At 39.3% G+C, this 17,227-nt stretch overlaps 1 protein-coding gene across 6 annotated transcripts in view; it reads left to right on the forward strand.

Moving 5' to 3' along the window:
* Positions 1 to 17,227, forward strand: part of DGKB (diacylglycerol kinase beta) — a 566,350-nt gene that overhangs the window by 79,578 nt on the left and 469,545 nt on the right. For 3 of the 6 annotated variants that reach the window (XM_040964636.1, XM_040964637.1, XM_040964640.1), the window contains exons 3-4: positions 3,078 to 3,098; positions 14,028 to 14,181. In XM_040964636.1, coding sequence (XP_040820570.1) covers positions 3,078 to 3,098; positions 14,028 to 14,181 — 175 coding nt within the window. The remainder of the gene's footprint in view (positions 1 to 3,077; positions 3,099 to 14,027; positions 14,182 to 17,227) is intronic. The other 3 variants (XM_040964638.1, XM_040964639.1, XM_040964641.1) reach the window with 1 other exon arrangement.

Consider the following 17,227-nt stretch of genomic DNA (forward strand, 5'->3'; position numbering starts at 1 on the left):
TTTCCCTAGACCATGGGAATCCATTGCGAAGGATGTCCCCGATTGTCAACTTAAGGACCCATCATGGATGAAAAGTGGCATTTTTTTCTCTTCTCTGTGTTCAGCCAATTACCTGCAGATGTTCTGGACCCAAAAAAATCATCTCACATAAGACCAGTGCATGCTCTGTCAATTACTTCTGTACGCCGTGCTTGGACGAATGGCATTTCCTTTCTAACCGTTCACACCGCCCTCTGTCCAATACCGGCTGAGAGATGCTGCTTGTTGAAGTTTGCCCTTCCTTACTGTTAGTTCATTTGAAGCTTCTGTGAGTGACACTGGCTGCACTGGAGCACAAACAGATCTTCTCTGGTTGAATGCTCTACGCAGATCTGTTTGTTGAGTAGATGTGTCATTGTTATCATTGTCATTTTGTTTTTGCATGTTTACAGGGGAACAGTTATTGATTACCTATGAATATTTTATTTTCTGGAATATATAGAACCTTCGTTTTAGTTGTCATAACTCAATCTCTAAGTTTCAATCTCAGTGCAAGCATATAGTTTGTGATATCCAGTCAATAATTAACATTGTTAACTATTTTTCATATCACATCTTGTATTCTTTCTACATTGTAAAACATACTCCCTAGAACTTTTGAACCTAGGACTTTTTTTTCAAACATGATGCATAGTGCCTATAAATCATTTACATAAATATGTATGTATGCATATATACATATCAAACATGTCTAGCCATCTCTTGTTTGATATTCCAATATGCTGAGAAGTGAAAGAAAAAATACACTGGCAGAAGAACATGCAGAACTGAACACTTCAAGGTGAAAAAGCAGAATGGAAAAAATAAAGATGACAAATGCCCAGAGATGCAATAAGAACAAATATGGAATTCATATTTGCCTTCCCATTGAACACATGTATTGCCTACTTTACACGAAGATCAACCATATTTTTTTCCCTAAAGGTAGCTGCTGGCTGAACATTCAGTTGAACTGTGGCTGTATTTACAAAACAGCCTTTTTCTTCAATAATTTCTAAAAATACCCTCAGATGTAGTTTGGCAAATATCATCTATGTCATGAAGATTATCAAATTAAATGGTGGATTGATTGAGATAACTGCTGGAGATTTACAACGATAACTACTGGATCCATGGATGGCATCAGGCATTTCAGTAATGTCATCTTTCTCACAAATGTTAAGTTTTACTGACAAGATGCATTATTAAAGCGATTAAAAGTTGAATAAAAGATAATCCCATTATTACAAAAGCGCAATTTTAAACTGCAAACCTACTCTCTGAGTTTAGCATTGATGTTTTCCTTCAAAAGAAAAAATGTAAAATTGCTAGCACTCTTTTTAAACATTTAGTATATACTTTTGAAAGCCAATAATAAGTAACTAAACATCCAATGTGGAGAATGAAATATTTAATCATTGGAGGTTGTCTTCAATATACCCCATCTCATTTCTCAAAAACAAAAAACAAAACAAAAAAAAAAAAAAGCAAATACCCAAGAATGTGGGAGATTCCTACTGTCAATTCGCAAATGAAAATATTAATCTCTACAAACCAGTCAAGTTGAAGTGAGAAGCTGCCAATAGATGCTCAATTACACAACAGAAGTTGGAAGTTAGGATTCCTTTGTTTTTAAAGTGAACATAACACGTATCATCCTATGAAATACATTTTTGAAAACAGAATAAACTACATTTCACCTGCTTTGATTTTTTTCTACAGTGTGAAGCTGCCTTAATGGTATATATAATTTTCCTTAAGATGCTCTAGAATTGCTGAATTTAAAATTGTCTTGTAAAATAAAAGAAGATATAGCCCAAACTTATTATAATAAAGTGTAAAATATGTAGTAATCATTCATGTTTAAATTTCTATCTTTGAAAGACCATTTAATGACTGTTCCTAAAAGATTTGAAGAAGAGTCATCTTAAGAACAGCCTTTAAGATTCTATAATAAAAAGAGAAAGTCTTCAGGTTACAAAGATTTTGAATAATGAAACTTGTTTTAAGAAAATTGAAAAGAATTTTCAAAGATTACCCAGCTAATCTTCTGATACCAACCACATTGAACTCTTGCCTCATAACCTTGGTCAAAAGATGGAAACCATTGCTCTGGATGTCAAATGTCCAAGCTCTAGTTCAAGAAGGAAGTCCCAGTAGGTAGAACTATAAAGAGGGAAGTAAAAGCTATTGGGTGTCCTTGTTTAGGTACTAGCTGTGGATATCTCACTATGCATAATTAGAGTAAGTCTCTGCCAAGAACAGTAAGGGACTCCTATTAGTTCCTAGCCAATCTCATGTGAGTAATAAAATGCTAGGAGTAGGATCACAATTCTTCTGTGGCAGAGATTTAATTTTTCTAAGAGATTTACAGTGAAAGAATATAGTCTTGCTTTTATGTAAGTAGTGGAAATTGACATAGGAGAAAAAAAACATTGCATGCAGCTTGAGGAAAGGAGGGTCTTAGATTTCAAACTCCATTCAGAATTGTTACTCTGACATCTGAAAAAAATGGGAAGAAAGTCACAGATTTAGGAATACAGCTAATGTTAAAAACATGAGGGGAGGTTCAAAGTGTTATAAAGAAACATTAAGATTGAGGAGTAAGTATGCATACTCTCATAGCTTATGCGCAGAGTATTTTCATTAATCATTGTTGAAGAATTTTAATCATACTGTATATCATATCCATTGAATTTTCCTCATATCAACCAGACCGATTTCATGATTATGCTCCAATATTGATCTAGTTATTGGATCACCAGCTTTAGCATAAATGAGAACCACCTGGGGTTGCAATGCGCTGCGCTGCCTGCCTTTCCGCCAACTCCGATTTCTAATTCAGTGACCCTGGGAGGGGGCTCAATGACTTTTATTTCTCTCAATTTACCAATTTGTACTGCTGCTGCTGATTTTGGACCTACTTGTGAGGCCCATGGACCAAGGGTATGTTTTAAAATCAATCTGTAAACTTCTAGTTAAATTATCAGAGCTATGAGCTAATGGGTATACGTTATCTTACATTAACACATGTATTCTTTCTTTCCTTGCATGCACAGAAACAAGACATTCTTAACCAAGTAAGACATTTTCTTTTCTATTACAATCTGTCTTTTCTCTCTCTTTTCTGATATGAGCTATAAATTTCTCCTCCATATCACTGCGCTATGTGGCATTGTACCAGTAAGATTCCTATATGCAAGGTTCTCTCTCATACTTGTAAGGTGAAAGTTGAAGTCAAATACAATATTTTAATCAAGTCAGTGTGACAGGTCATGGAGTTGCTGCAATTATGTGAAATCAAATAGGATTCACACTGCAGCTTTTCATTCTGTTGAACCTGTGACCTAATTTCTTAATTTCACCTGGCTGTAAGAACAAAATTTAAGCTAAGTCTTAATTTATTAATTTTAAAGGGTTATTGAAAGTTGCATTTAAGATGCAAGAAGGCATGTTTGCTTTGCTTATTTGTGTGTGTATATAGTCCTATGTTAGAATCTGTGACAGAAACCTAACTGAAAATTTACTGATTTTGCCTTCCTGCCAAGGAAGCATAATGCATCCTGGCTTAGTACATGCCATTCTGTAAGCCACATTTCAGATCTATAGTTCAGTTGAATATATATTATTGCAACATACTTTGGATATTCCAAGTGGATATATCATTTTAGCAGTTACATTAATTGTCTTAATTTCTTATTAAATATATAAGAGTTACCTAAATCCATAAAACTGTCTTTTCATTGTGAAAATTGTTAGGTCACCATATATATGGACTACACGTGTTTGATGATACATGGAAGGCAGCCACTCAGAGTAAACGATTGTTTCTCTGAACACGGGTTTTCAGGCATTCATTATGAAACAGCAATTTTGGAGCACCCTGGTTAAGCAAATGCACCTTTTGGTACAACCCCCAGCTCCACCTGCCTGTCTGAAAACACTGGTAACAGAAACTGATGTTCTTCAAACAGCAGATTAGCACTTGTTTTCATCCCCTTGCACAGGTTATGTGCCATATGCAGGTTTCCCAGTGACAAGCATTCACCACAGAATGAAAGAATGAGCCAAGCTGAGGACAGACCAAGCGGGCTCTAAGATCACACAGGTGCTATTGCTCTATCTGCCTTCTCTAGGAGTGTTTTCCCAGGACAGGATTGTCCATGTACATGTTTCCTATCAGTAGATGCTCATGGGGCTGAGGTTGTGTTCCACTTTCAAAGCTCTCTGAGCATCACTTTTCTTTGTACTTGTTTTATGCAGAGTTGTTTTATATCCTTCATATGAATACAAATAGATTTATTTCACTCCTTACTAAGGCATTTATGTCAGACTAGATTTTGCAGTGCTTCTGCTTAATGCCATATTTTGAAGACTTTTCATGAGGGTATTGACATGCATGATTACTAATAATGATATAATCCCCATGTAGCATAAGTGATAATTATTTTTAGGAATCAGATTCAACCTTTCCCATTCAATACATCATATGGGAAGTATAACTGAAACAAATGTGGTCTTAGGCTCTGAGTGAAATGAATCTTCTCTGTTTATGAAATAATTAGCCATGCTCCTGGCACATCATAGACTTTACAGTAATGGTTAGAGATAGTGATTGTGGTAACATTCCAGGCAGCGAATGCTGCTTCACACGAAGTTTTGGAGCAGGTAAGACAGGTGAATGTGGGAAGCCAGAGAGGCAGCCTCAGTCTTTCTGTAGCCTTCGTTTTCTCCTTTTAAGAGAGGAACAGCTCTTGTTTTCTTTCTGCTGTGTGGTGGGAGCAGGGACATGAGAAGACTTGCTCCCTCTGCACTCCCATTTACAGTCTGGTGGGGGGAAGGGCACGGAGGGGCAAAGCTGTTTTCTGTTGCAGTTGCTCCAACTCCTCCAACTGCACAGTGCTGGAACAGCTGGGTGACAAGAAGCAGAAGGACTAGCCATTCCCCTTCTCTTTCCCACTATCACCCAAAATTTTCTACACTTTTCTTTTCTTCCAAACCTACAGCCAGAAGTTTTGAAAGTGCATCGGCAGACTGCCATGAACACATGGCTATCCAACTGGCATGTTATCAATTTGCTATTGACAGTCTGCTACTTTTTCTTGGAATGCACAATGCTTTTCCTTTCAATATCTTGTCTCAGTGTTTGTGATCTAGCATAAAATTGCTCTAACCTGGAATGGAATCATGTCCAACAAATTGAGAAGACTGATTTTCATAGGTCATTGTTAGATTAGTTATAATTAAACCAATTGAATGTATCCAATTTCAGAATTCTCATATCTCAGTAAGAACAAAAGCATTTCATTTGTTAAAAAAAATTTCACAATTTGAGAGTGTACATCTGCCACATTTTCTTCTACCTTCAAAATTACATTGATTGTTTCCAGTCTGTAGGTGGTACTTTTCAGAATAGATAGATCAACATTCTCTGTTTCTCCTCATGTCTAGTATAATAATCATGCAGAAATTTAAAAAGCAGGCAACTACTTGGGACATAAAAATACAGTTTTACCTTGATGTTTATTTTCTTGACTTAAAATGAGATCATATAAAAAAGAATGTAACTGCAATAGGATAATAAGTTAGTGATACTTTATAAGCCTTGTCTGTCCTTTCATTTTTTAATGGCATTTATTAAATTATCTATACAGAAGTTGGAAAGACATTACAGCAAAACAAGATGTTGGGATCCTCAGGTTGCAAACTACTCTATCAACCCCCAATACAGTTTAAAGTATATTTTCATATTAGGAATAGCTTTTTGAGTAGGCAACAGCTGAAAGATACTAGAAGGAAATCCATCTGAGTGTTTTAGCAGAGAAGTGCTTAGCATATCGAAAAATGTTCAGTTTTATCACAATAAAAAAGAGATCACAATATTTCAAGGTAAACTAACAATAGGTTTGAATAGAACACTGGGTCTGATTAGTGCACCACTGTAAGTAAGAAAAGAAAGCTGAATGATACCATGGGTCACGATGGAGACTGAGCACAAATATTAAGCAGGCTGCAGATGAGTGAGTCAAAGTAAGATTGCCTTACGATGTCAAAGTAACTGAAACAACATCCAGAAGTTTTCAGACTGGGACCTGAACAGTGCTACTAATGCTACATGTTTTTATATTTTATGTGGTCTATATAATTTTTTCCCAACAGTCAGACTTATTAACACATTGTTTTTATACACTGAATACCCAGGAAATAGCGACAAATGAACTGTCTGTGAATGCTGGGGAATCTGTGTGTTAAACTGTGCTTTGATTAACTAGAGCATAATATACAATAAAGCTAGAAATTATTTAGCTCCCTTGGGCAAATCAGGAGCGTTTGATACAAGATAATCCAATCTGTTCTTGTTTCTGAGCATCAGCTTCTTTGTTTATAAATAGAAGCAATAATAGCATCTAATTAGTGGGTTATTTGAGGCTTACACAAGCAATGACATATATTTAAAATCCATACTTCAGGTTCTAAGATACAACAACATTTATACTGTGACTCTGTTGTATGCAGCTCATATTTTAATAAAATCTGTAGTATCTTGTTTCCATTTAGGTATAATAGTGTGGTTTCCTAACTTTAACTATTATAAGAAAAGAGTAAAGGCTTTCTAAAGGAAGATGGAATAAAAATACCTCCAAAGACCATAAAGGTAGAGAAACAGAAATACATTCGCTATAGAGAGAAGTTACTGATTTAAATATGTTGTTGCATTGCATTATGCTGGTTTTTTTTTCCGGTTTTGTGAGGGAACAGAGGTAGGCTATATGACCTCTGATATCAAAAAGATATCAAGCTTGTAAATCTAGTTTGTAAATGGCCAAGAAAATGTGCCAACTCTTGGACTTCTTTATTTTTTTTATGCATTGCTGGGGTATTTTAAAAACATTTTTTAACATGATGTGATACCTGCACAATTTCTGGGATAGGATATAGTATTATGTATATACGACATCAAATTATCAAATCAAGAGATTAAGCGTTTCCATTTTCTTCTTTTTTTATGTCAATTCAGGATATTCTTTCTGTGATTCGAGGGACAGAAAGAGACCAAGGCACATACAATCAAAGAGAACTCCCTTATGTTAGGGTACTTCCCAACTCTCCACAGTGGCTCCGCCTAGAACAGCGCCACCATGTAGGGAGTTAGGACTCCATCCAGTTCTCCCAATTGAGTTACAAGTTCCCAGGGTCTGTGTTGTACGAAAGCTGGAAGCACGATACAGAGTTGGTATTAAACTAATATTCTAAAAGGTGACGCAAGAATCTTAGCTGGCAGGCAAAACGTCCTCCCGGCTCAGGGAATCCGTCAGTCTTAGAATTGATGAGTCAACGATATGGCCTGGTTGTAAAATCTCCTATAGGTTAGCTATTTCATTCCTCCCCATGCTAATGTTTCTTTCAATACTAACCTGGCTGATCTAGGCATGGATCACTTCAGAAGGACAGAACTTACAGGGCAGGAAATATCTGAAACTTTGGCTTGACCGAAAACAATGCTCATATTTAAATATGTCAATTTAGCCCAGTTTGCTCTACTAAAATATTAAATATGTAACCGTAATTAGCATATATTGAAACAATCCTGTTTGAGTTTTATTTAGTGAAGGACTATGTTCCTGGTGAGACATTTGTGTATTTAATCTATTTAAATATAACCAGACTTATCATTTCCCTGAACCAAATGTCTCTCCTGCAAGACACTCTTACCGCGAACATATAATGAAGGCTTACGCATAAAGAAATGGCATTAACCTTTGGTGGTGAAAAGTCATGTTGGATTTTACAGTCTAAGAGGGAAGAAAAAGTCCTCGTGTGCGTTTCTCCACACATATCTGCATTTAAAGTATTCCCTCTGGAAACTTTCTTTACAAGTGAATATGCAAATGAAGAATGGTTTGAAACAGATAGCTATTAAAATTACATATGAAACTATGTATAAGTATACTTGTGTGCATAAATTCACATGTACATAATATATATACACATATATGGCTAAACGTATATGTTTATCAATACACATACTGAATATATAAGGATTTTTTAAAGTCCATGAAAATGCATTATATGAATTAACTGACCATGGATTTCAATGTTTCCTTGCACCAAAATAAGATCTTTTAGTTTCATTTCCACAAACGTTCTGCAGTACACCTGTCACAATGACGTTCATATCAATTTCCAACCAGCATAAGTAACTGATACTATTCATTAGAAGGAAACGTTGCAATAGAAATAGCAAAAGCGCATTGGAAGCTAGCATATAAGATAGCTAACCAAGCTCATTTCATCCAGGTCTTAGACTTATTAGCTAACACAGTACTTCACAGATACAGACACCTGATCAGCACTTCTTGCAAGACAAACTGAAGTCATTCTTGAGTGGCTGTAGATATTTGTCATGTGCAATGACTCCTTTCAACAGCTTAGAGAGTTGGGAAATAATTCGTTATGTATATGGGTTTGTAAGAAACCAACAAAAAAAATTTCACATGAATTACCTTTGGTCTGATATGAAGGAAAAATGTTATGGTCACATGATTCCATTGAGATGTGCAAAAGATCATGTGGGATTCTGCCAAAAACCCTTTAATGACTTATCTAATGACTCCCCAACTCTGAGACCAACTTTGTCCTGGAGTGGTTGAAGCCCTGGCTTTGGAAGATGGCAGCAAATATCAGGTTGTGGTTCCAGTCCACAGCTGCTCTGTTCTGATGCAGCTTCTTGCTCAGGGAGCAGGGAAGGCAAGCAGATGATGGTACAAAGTCAGGCCCTGCCACCCTTGGGGGCAACCAGGATGGCGTTGGTGGCTCCTAACTTCAGCTCATGATCCTTGCAGCCATGTGGGGAGGGCAGCAGCAGATGGATAATCTCTTGCTGTGTCCTTCCATGAATTTTTGATGCTGTATCTTTCAGGTAAATAAATAATTCTTTTTTTTTAAGATTTATTTTTTTTTATTGGAAAGGCGGATATACAGAGAGGAGAGACAGAGAGGAAGATCTTCCGTCTGATGATTCACTCCCCAAGTGACCGCAACGGCCGATGCTATGCCAATCCGAAGCCAGGAGCCTCTTCTGGGTCTCCCACACGGGTGCAGGGTCCCAAAGCTTTGGGCCATCCTCGATTGCTTTTCCGGGTCACAGGCAGGGAGCTGGAAGGGAAGCGGGGCTGCCGGGATAGAACCAGCGCCCATATGGGATCCCGGGCGTGCAAGGCAAGGACCTTAACCACTGTGCCACCGTGCCGGGCCCAATAAATAATTCTTTAAAGAGAAAGCTCTGACTCTCACTAACCTAGTATCCTACCTGGTGCTCATCACCCTCTGCTCTTGTGTCATCCTGTAATGTCTGCTCCCAGAGGAAATCCTCTAAACCTGGGGCAACTGTTACACCTCTGGCTCTCTGCACTTGTGGCCTTCTTTCTGGGATGGTCTTTCTCGAAACAGGTGTAGAACTTCCTTGTGGCCTTGAGCACTTTCCTGATTTCATGATTACCTGATTGAACATGGCGAAGCACATGGCTTTCAAATGCATCCCTACATCCTTGTAAAACGGCTCTCATGCATTCAGTGTCATGAGGCACTCCATGAGTAGCACCTTTGTGGTGTGACTTTGTGCCGCCTTTGGACACCGAGCTCTGTGATAGCGAGGTCCGTGCGTTGCTGGGATGTCTTCACCCTGACCTCTTGAGCAGAGCCGGACACACAGTGGGTGCTCACCAAACACTCTCAATGCGGGAAATTCCCAAAACAACGCTGCCTGAGGAAATAAAATAGAATGGAGACATTTTCTTTCATTCAGCTTGCCTCCCCTGAGATGAATAATTTGTGTTATTTCTTTAGTTAAACGGGATTGGAAAACAAACGGTCCAGATGGTCAGATAAAATCATGAAAGGCATAGAAATGCGGTTTGGGTGTCTGCCAACCTGGCAGTCACATCGGAGCGACTCCCGCAGTCTGCACTCTTTACAGATCCTGTTATTTCCCTAAATAGGCAGTGGATACTTCTTAAGGAAAAAAAAAAAAGGAAAAGCACTTCTGAAAATTTTCAACATGTGTGTGTGTGAAACTTCCCAGCAATTCGATCTCTGAACACTCATTTAACTGGGTCTGACCCAGTGTCCGTCACCGGTTCCACTGAGGTGCCTACGAGTGATGTCATTCTGTTTAAAATCGCAATAGTCAAAACACAATTCTAATGACAGCAAGGAAAGCTGATACCACATGGAGAAAGTGGGTGTTATGTCAGAAGAGAAGGCAAATGTGTAGATGGAAAACGGTCATTTTCCCAAAATGTCTATTCATTTGGAAGACATAGAAATCAGGGAAATAGAAAATGCTTCACCAACAAAAAGAAGTAGGGTGCGCTGGGAAAGGCATCGGAGAACAGCTCCTCTGTGAATTAGAAGTACTGAGACAGCATCTTTTTGGCTATAAAGGCTGCTGGGTTTTGTCACGTGGTAAGCTCTGTGTAATGACAGAAAATGGAAGAAAAGAGGGAATTTGTGCTTCCAAACAGGGAGATAGAAGTTTGCCTTGTCAGTAGAATAATCTGACATCATTTGTAGGAAGCATTTAACTGAACAAAACTTTATCACACTTTTAAAACTCTCATAGGTTTTTTTTTTTAATAAGATGTTTGTTTCTATATTCTTACTTTCTGAAAGCCATAATTTTGGGGGTTTCCTGATACAGTATAAATATAGCCAGGTATTTGAGTTTCCTTTGGAAAATGTAGCCGATTCTACAGTTTTCTAGACCAAAAAAAAAAAAAAAGCAAAGAAAGGTGATAAAGCACCCCTTTCATCTGGAGCAAAGCTTCCTTTCAGTTACTCCTTCTGTTTATTTCATTCATTTTATGTGCAATGTGTGCGATAGTAAGGCTCAATCTGTATTATTATTACTTTTGGACAATCTCATGCATAACTTTATGTGGAAGAAATTAAAGCTTGGAGCTGTCAGCAAGTGAAGCTCTCGTACTTGCTGAGCAAGGCTGAGCAAGGACACTTGTGAATGTTCAGAAATTCTTCCTGGGAGTGAGAGGAAGGTCAAGGGGACACTTACTGCTTCATGGGGGATTTACAACATCCAGCTTCATCTATTGGGGGCTGGCTGGTTTCCATCATTACACCATAGACATCAGTTTCTAGGGCCTTCTAGGTGGCTTACGGAATGCACTGTGAAGTGGACACACTTGCAGGTTGGCAGTTTAAAGAGCTGATAAATGGCTTTTTCTAGCAGGTGACACATGAAGGTGTTGGAATTGAAAGCAGAAGTATTTTCTTGCGAGTCCTTGCTTTTGTTTCTGTTCATTGATGCTTCTTGTATTTCTAGGTATCAAGTATCCCCAAAAGAAGTCCATGTGAAAAAAAAATAGCCTTTGGTAGTTTTTACCACTTTCTGCTTCTAGAACAGCAGTGAGAATGGACCCAACAATGACCTATTCAAGGCATGTGCATAGCTACAACCTAAGGGAGCCTTCAGATTTACTTTTCAAATATTGTTTGCAATTCTGAACAGCCATAGTGTTTCCTTACATACATATTGTGTATTTGGGGTTGAGCATTTGGCTCAGTGATTGAGCCACTCCTGAAGGATGCCTGCACCCTGCAGAGGCTTGGCTCTGCTTCTGATACTAGCTCCCTATTAATGCACATCTAGGAAGCCAGTAGATTATGGCTCAAGTAGTTCAGTCCCTCCACATGCGTGATTTAGACAGAAGTCTTGATTCTTGCCTTCTGCAGGTGGGACAGCCAGCACTATTGGTGGCATTTAGGGAAGAACCGACAATGAGATCTCTAGCTCACATACTTTCAAAAAAACTAGTTTAAAACATACTAGTGGGTTGACCACTAAAAGTACTTACTGTGAGTGGAAGGGTATCATGGTGCTTTGAAACGGTGGAAAAGCAAATCCTTCTGATAAAACAAGAGGCAGAGACTGTTACTCTCAATGTACAGATGAAAAAATTTGTGGCACATAAACATAACTGAAATGCCATAGTTAAGAAGTTTTGGAAGCTAATGTTCCCAAGTCATCCGCCTCCCAAGAGGAAGTTCCAAAGACAGTCATAGGAGGAAGCACCTGCGTGGCTAGTGTGACATCCAACCGAATGCCTACAAACACCTTCATCCCACGAGCTTCCTAGACAGGAAGTCTACCATAGCATCAGCTTGTTGCAGTGAGCGTAGTACGTTTGGAAAGCTCCTGTTGGTGCTTTACCTCACTGAGTGTGAGTAACTACTCCTCCGTGAGCCCTCTCTAAGGAGCCCTCTCCATTACTACAGATTTCCCTTCTAAGGAAAACTCTGAGTACATTGAGCTGTCTTTGGCATCTTCACATTTTGTAATATCAGTTGCCATTGTGAAGGCTTGTTGCTTTTTGGAAGTTCTTTTCCTGCCCAAGGCTATCCTCTATATTTTTATCTTTGTCATAGATTTAACCATGTAGTGTACTAGTACATTTTTTCTGTATTTTGTGGTAGTGATAATTTACTCAGAGTGGCATAAAACAGCTTCCGAAAGTCTACAGTCTCCTTGGAGGAATGAACAAGCAGAAGGGAGCTAAAGGGGACGTGCAGGGGTTCAGTCGCAAGCAGACTTGGAATTATTGATACAGTCAGTAAAGCTTTTCATTTCAGTTGATTGCTTGAGATGTTTAGTAGCTACTTAATTAGCACATGATGTAATCTACATATATCTTTCACTTCCCTAATGACATCCCTGAACAACATTTTCCACTGTAGTCTTCTCTAGAACAATAGAGTTGATCTTTCTCCACCGACTTTCCCTCAATACTACCAGATTAGAAAATGCAGATTTTATCTATTGTCAAATAGCAAGTTATGGTGTTAATATTACATTTTGCGCAAACCTCAGGACATCTACCTGACTAATGTCATTTTTATTCTACTGTTAGTTTCATCTCAGTGCATTAAAATGAGTACAGCAAAGGCCAGGTCCAGGCCAGTGTGTAAGCCCATCTTCTCTTGTATCCCCTTGGTCTGGACCTGTGTGACTTCATTCTGGCTTGTTCTCTCAGCTTCTCTTGTGCCCCCTTGGTCTCCACCTGTGTGACTTCATTCTGGCTCCTTCTCTCAGTCTAAACCTTGTAAGTGCTCTCCTCAAGACCCCCAAAAACTCAATATGCCTTTGTTCTACTTCCCTTTCCCAGGAAGCAGCATTGTTTTTACGGTTATTGAGTGTTTTAGCCAAATGCAACACAATGGCATTCACCTGTGTCTGTCCCCAAAATACCTGTGCACGTGCCCTCAAGTTCCCAGGCACCAGTCAGGTTCTGTGCTGGCAGAACAGGCTCTGCAGGTGGCCACTGAGAAAGGCTCTCATCGGAATCTGTAGTGAACAGGCAGCTTTCATCTCCGCTTCCCCAAGTGGGCATAGACATTCTCAAAGCCATAGAAGTTCTCTGCAAATGAGTGCTTATCACTTACAGTTTTATAATAAGTAGGGAGGAGTAGGAACCTTATAATATAGATTTCTTTGAAATTCTGCATGGGAAGTTGATGTTAGTGCTTAATGGAAATGTTAATATTAGCTACTTTTGTACAATTGTCAAAAGAAATAAGGGCCATTAGTGCCAGGGAAAAGAGGTGGCGGAATTTTCACTCTGTGAATGTCTGGTCTGTGAATGAATGTACCTCTGTGTCCACATGAATCCCCTAATTTCATCAGCACCACAGCTCTGTCGAATTGAGGACATTATCCCCAATTTACAGAGGGAAACTGAGCTTCAAAGAGCAGAGATCACAAGGCCATGGCGATACTGGTTTCCCTGCTATACAACCTCAGAAATACATAAGTCTGTTGCATCGTCACAACAATCCACCAAGGATTATTCAATCTGTTCCTCAAGTAGTTTACCTTGTTTCCATAGATACAGATTTAAAAAAAAAAAGTTCGGGGTCATTTCTGCCACTAATGAAACTGAACATAGCTCTTCATACTTAGCTGTGTCTTAAAAACATGTGTTTAAATTTTCTTGCAGACAATAGATTTTGAAGGTTTCAAGCTGTTCATGAAGACGTTCCTGGAAGCCGAGCTTCCCGACGATTTCACTGCACACCTTTTCATGTCATTTAGCAACAAATTTCCTCATTCTAGTCCAGTGGTAAAAAGCAAACCTGCCCTCCTCTCAGGCGGTGAGTACACTTACTTAAAACTTATAGACACAAAAACCCTCAAAGCTAAAACAGTATCAAGTTGTGATCAATGACAAATGAAAAGTTGCTTAACAATGTTTCTTTGTGGGGATATTTAGAATGGTACAGTTAAAATGTGTAAGTCATCTAAAATGCCTTCTAAATTATTTTTTTTAAAAAAAAAAGCATTAAGAAAATAGAATTTATCATTCTCAACTGTCTTAGAAGCAAATGTTTAGGTGATGATTTTAGGAGATACTTCCAAATCTGTTTGGGGGTGGGAGGGGAAATGCTATTTTCAATGTCTGTTATCAGTAGAAAACAATATTTAAAAATGTAGTCCAAAGCAGTGATGTCTAGAAAATATTCAATATCAATTAAGCATGTAACCCACGCATTTACACCTATTTTATCTGTGAGCTTTAGAACAGAGTTTTGATTTTTTCTCCTAGTTCAAAATTTTGTCACCATAGAGATAGTTGGTTTTGTCATCACGGATGCCTTTTTATAGCTGGACAAATACATTCATACCTCTTGCTCATTGTGTCAGTCTCCATGCACTCAGAACAGAAATGTCATCCACATTATGTCTAAGAATGTAAAACAGAAAATGGTAAAATGGTGCCAGGGGATGAGAACATACAGAACACAGAAGAAGCTGGGAGAATGGATGGTGTGAAGTGGGCTCACGGCTCTGTCCGCCAGGGGCCTTTTCTGACCAGACCATCCTGGAGTGCTTGTGCAGGATTGCTTTCTTGCCAGCTCGAGTGGAGCCCTGGAGTCCAGGTGTCTTAGGAGAGTATCTCCTGTGGCTGTGTCAGTGGGGGGACGGTGTGCCATGTTGATGCAGAAATGCAAGTAAGCTGGATACCACCATAGTCTTGGCTACGCCACGGGGCTGCAGCGTGTAGCAAAGAGAGGCAACTGAGCAAGAACGTCAGGCCTGCCTCTGCAGAAGACACCACTGGGGCTGCAATGCTGAGGTCCATCCTGAAGAGCAGGTGCTGGCAAGGCCCACCCCTTTGCCTTCCCGGGAGCCGTCATTCACATGTGCACCTGCAGAACCAGCAGAACACCAGCACGCAGTCCTTCCCCTCAGGACTAAAACGGCAGTCATCCTAGGATGGTAGCAACAAGAACCCATTTCAGAAAAAGATTACCGTTTCCGGAACACAGCAAAGTTGCTCCAAGAATGGCGTTACAGGACATCTCTGCACGTTTCTCTTGTGCCCGGCTCTGTTGAACACAGCTAGATCATCAACTTTGCTTCTGCTTTTCTGCTCCCGTGTCACTTGCACGTTGGGATCACATTGCTGCCCACTCTTGAGGCAATAAGAACGAGACAGAGCAAGGAATCCCTCAGATCATGATGCGAATGGCTTGCCCCATACAAATCCACTGAGAGGAGCCAGTGGATCCCTGGAGTGCGCTGTCCTGGCCTTCACAGGGAGGAGCAGAAGGGGAAGGTTTGATGGAGATGGGAAGTTCATCACGGATACCACGATATATGAAGACATAGGTGACTGACACATACACAAAATGCAGGCAAGCTCAAGAATTGCTGCGTCGTAAAGACTTGCGCTCATTCCCTGGGTTAATGACATTGTATATTTTTCCTAGAGCAAACACATGCTGGTTCAGGCATTTTTTTTTAAATAAGCATATGCTTTCCACTTTATAATCCTCCATAAATAGCAGCAAATATAGTTCTGAAAATTTTTGTCCTTCATAATATTTTTGCCAGCCCTTAAATAATTTTCAATATACAATAAATTGAAATATCAGATTTTCTCTCGTTGAGTCTTAAAACGTATTGTTAGAACAGAACAGTACCTGTGTAAACATTTTTTTAATGAGACAATTTCTTTGATTTAGAAATGACTGTTCCAATTTTGGCTTCATGCTGCAAATGGATCGCTCACGACTCAGAAGAAGCACATGAAGGCCTACTTCACTGTGTATTACATGCAGCAATACTGTATTTTGGTTTGGAGAACACTTTTTTGATATATGGTCCATCTACATAGCCCTATCAGACATAAAAAAGGAGCAATGTTAATAACTTATGTGATTTTCTTTTTTTAAGATTTACGTTATGTTAATTAGAAAGTCAGACATACAGAGAGCAAGAGAGAGAAAAGAGGAAAGTCTTCCGTCTGCTGACTCACTCCCTAAGTGGCAACAATGGCCAGAGCTGAGCCAATCCGAAGCCAGGAGTCTCTTTTGAGTCTCCCACAGGGGTGCGGGTCCCAAGGCTTTAGTTCATCTTCAACTGCTTTCCCAGGCCACAAGCAGGGAGCTGGATGGGAAGCACCGGCATCCATATGGGATCCTGGCATGTACAAGACAAGGACTTTAGCTGCTAGGCTATGGCACCGGGCCAGGAACCTCCTCCAGGTCTCCTGTGCGGTCACTTGAGGACTGAATCAGCAGACAGAAGATCTTCCTCTCTGTCTCTCCTTCCCTCTGTATATCTGCCTTTCCAATAAAAATAAATAAATCTTTAAAATAAATAAATTAGTTCATCTTTTTTTAAAAAAAAACTTGAAAACTATTTACTGATAGGAAACTATTTTATGCAATTTAAATTATCCATTCTTAACTGACATATTGCTCAAAATAGTTAGGTTAAACTTTTCAAACCTTCATTTACTCACGTGTTTCCTCTGAGTCTATCAGTTTTTCTTTCACATCATTTGAGAAATAAGCCATACCTCATTCATCTTTTTGTCCCTTCAGCACAATATTTAAGACTGGAAAGATGTGTAATGGCGCTCAGTTGTGGAGAGTCACAGGGCAAGCTTCCACAGGTTCCACTGAGCTGTCTTTTGGAGAAGGATCCTGTTGTAAGTCAGGAAGAACGAAGTGTCAGGACCAAGCTTGACTTATAACTGATTCTCTCCTAGGAATCTGGGCCCACAACCTTCCATGAGGCTCATGGATTAGCCCTTAGAGTTGAACGAAGGTTGCACCCTTAGCACCACTAACTCAGGACTGTGGGGAGTGAACATATTCTGTATAAACCAAGGCGGAGCATGCCAGGCCT

Source organism: Ochotona curzoniae, unplaced genomic scaffold (genome assembly GCF_017591425.1).
Source record: "Ochotona curzoniae isolate NIBS_2020 unplaced genomic scaffold, NIBS_Ocur_1.0 scaffold_3835, whole genome shotgun sequence".
NCBI classification, from domain to species: domain Eukaryota; kingdom Metazoa; phylum Chordata; class Mammalia; order Lagomorpha; family Ochotonidae; genus Ochotona; species Ochotona curzoniae.